Raw genomic sequence first — 2,900 nt, 5'->3', positions numbered from 1 at the left:
TATAAACTTGTTGGAAAAGAGGTCGAATCTCAGTGCTGAACAAGATTTCTGTTTTTAGTATAGGATAGTTTCGGGCGTTTTATCTGACTAGCTCTTTATGCTATCGTGAATGAAAAGATGCATTCGACAGCTGATACAACTGTCATTAACGCGCGATGAATAAATAAATGAATAAGTTACCAAGAAAATGTTACAATTAGAGCTCATGTAAAAAAGGATATTTCTTACTGTGGTATTTTTTTTTGTTTTTGGCACACCCTATGGGTTAAACAGAGAAAAAAGCGGTGGATGTGATTATTTCTTCATCTGTCATAAAAAACCGAAGTTCTTGTTGACACCGTTTTGTTTAAGTTCTCCGAGTATTAAACTCACCTCATACAAAAGTCGCTAAAATTAGACAAATATCCTGTTAAGTTGTACTTGTCGCGTAAAGGTAGAAGAGGATTTTCCTTTTCTTCCACGAAATGAATCCAGTTTGCTCCTTCCTCGATATTCTTGCCAGCAAAGGGCACTGACCTTATTCGGCCACCAGTGTAGTCTTGAGCCTCCAATACAAGAAAATCTGTGATGCCTTGATCGTAAAGGGTCATAGCTGCGGTGATCCCTGCAGCTCCTGCTCCCAGGATTAAAACCTTTTTTCTTTCTTGCTTAGAGTTGGGTATAGCAGTACCATCAAGTTGTGGTAAAGTGGTCAGAAAAACAGAGAAAACAAGGCAAAGGTGCAGTTCGCTTTTCATGTCGATCTATATGCCCGAACTTGAACACTCAGAAAGTCGCTCTGTTGCTGAGAACTCAAAAAAAGAAAACTGTCGGTTAGAGTTTTACTTCCCATAAGAACAAAACTGTACTCGTTGCTGGAGCCATTCAAAGCTGGATTTAGAAGGTCAAAGGAAATAGGAAAATGCACAATAACTTACTGGGGTTGGCGAGAGCATAAAATGGCCCTCTGCACAGCCTGCAAGCTTAAAAAAGAATCAATCATCAAGAATCAATCAAGAATCAGTCAGCTTGTCCAAATCAAAGAAATCTGATTGGTTGTAATTCCAGTTGTTGCAAAATACACAGCAAGGGTACAAAGACGTACACAATAAAAAACAGGGATATTATATGAAAAGCATCAGCAACTAGTCAACATTTTAATTCACAAATACAAACAATTCACTTTTTGATTTGAAATTGTTGGCTCCTAGTAGGAACAAAAAGGATAACATGACTGTTCTTTTAGGACAATGCAATTTAAATCACTTAACGCAAGTTATTAAAAGCATAAAAAAGAACAAGTTAGACTGATAAAGACAGAACGAATGCTTTTTTGTATACTTTAAATTTATTGACGTTACATTACAGACTAATCCAAAAATACAGAAATCGGCTAAATCGAAAACATTCCTTAGGAGAGAAAGGAAAGAGAATCTCAAGCTACACCAAAGTTAATTTTGTTTAAAGATAGTGAAGACTCGTAAAGTGTTTAAAATCTGTGGTGTGAAATACGCCAAAATAAGCTAACAAATGAACTTTTCTTTTCTGAACAAATTATTTAAGCACCTCGACTGCCAATAACTGACCATTTTCGTTCTTTGGACAGAATCTTTCTATGTCGTCACATGTACAGTTAGTGAATTACAGGAGCTTTTACGGTCTCTATTTAAAAAGGCTAATAATCATCTGTAATATATGGTCAATTTCGCAAGCTGTATTCTAGTTTATAGTCTGCAGCATTTCAGAGTTTACTATTTCCAGGGCTCCCAGCTAACAGCAGAAACGTGAAAAAGCAAAAATCTTATTCAACTCGCCTCGGTTCGAAGAGGCGCACCCCACTGTCGCGTAGAAGCATGGCATGAAAGGTCTAAGTTTCATACCCTGTATCTATTTTTCTATTGATGCACGTACAACGAATTTGGCCGTATAAAGGCGTAACCTTATAGTGGGGTATGGGGATCATATTCGTGGCCGAGTTCTTTCGTGATTTCCTAGCGTGCACCGCGCATCGCCTACTGCGCATAATATAGCGATTATATTAAAGGTGGCGGCAATTTCGCTGGCCACCTGAACAAAGGTAAAAAGAGCCGCTTTTGTGGTTTTTGAAATTGTAACAGCGATTTTGATGGCACAGTTCGGGTTATTACCGTAGCTTACCGTCAAGCCAGGTCAAGCGTGCCGCCCAAGATTCCATAATGAATTTATTATTCGAAAGTTGAATCCGTTGGCTAGATTTCAGGTTCATCTCTGCATTCTTGATGAGGCGTGAATTCACACGCGGGGCAGTTACGAAATTTCTACCAGCTAAGTTTCCCTGAATTTGATGTAAATGTCTTACTAAGAAATTGAATCCATTCAAAGATTTTCAATCCGACCAAATACAGAAAAGTTCTCGTACAATACTCACTGCTTGATTGTTACGCTTGCAGGAATTTCGATTTAAATTTGTCGCTAGTTACAGAAACGAACAACTGATTCATTTTTCAAAATATCAATTAATTAATAGAATCTTTGGGGGGGGGGGGGGGGGAGGAGACGCTTGACCTGCCTTGATGTAAGGTTTTGGTCTTGAAACTCGTCCCAGTCGGCTTCTTGTAAAATGATCACTGGAAGCCGAAAATGCCTCTTCGTCATCTTATTCCAATGAAACGAACACGGTGATTCCTCTTTTTTTTGGTGTTATTTACTCGTTTTAGTTATTCAACAAACATATTTTAAGGAAACAAAAACTTATGGATTCGAACCAATAACCTCCCAAACAACGGGCGGACGCTCTACCCACTGAGCTAAGGAGCACCTCATGGAGAGCGAGCCGGCCATGTACTAGGGTTCATATTTGACACGCTTCCTACATACTGCTTGGATTAGCAATGTCGATGTCCTACTGTGTGATGAAAGAATGAAAGATGGTAGTTCTTAAG

General features: G+C 38.8%; 1 protein-coding gene across 1 annotated transcript in view; it reads right to left on the bottom strand.

Moving 5' to 3' along the window:
* LOC140935566 (uncharacterized) overlaps window positions 1–739 on the bottom strand; it is a 10,001-nt gene extending 9,262 nt beyond the window's left edge. The window contains exon 1 of the mRNA XM_073385128.1: window positions 373–739. Within this exon, the coding sequence (XP_073241229.1) occupies window positions 373–737 (365 nt within the window). The 5' untranslated portion in view covers window positions 738–739. The remainder of the gene's footprint in view (window positions 1–372) is intronic.
* Between the last annotated feature and the right edge of the window lie 2,161 nt (window positions 740–2,900).

Source organism: Porites lutea, chromosome 4, assembly GCF_958299795.1.
Source record: "Porites lutea chromosome 4, jaPorLute2.1, whole genome shotgun sequence".
Classification (NCBI taxonomy): domain Eukaryota; kingdom Metazoa; phylum Cnidaria; class Anthozoa; order Scleractinia; family Poritidae; genus Porites; species Porites lutea.
Note: the sequence above shows the minus strand (reverse complement) of the source record. Positions and strands in the feature narration are given on the sequence as shown.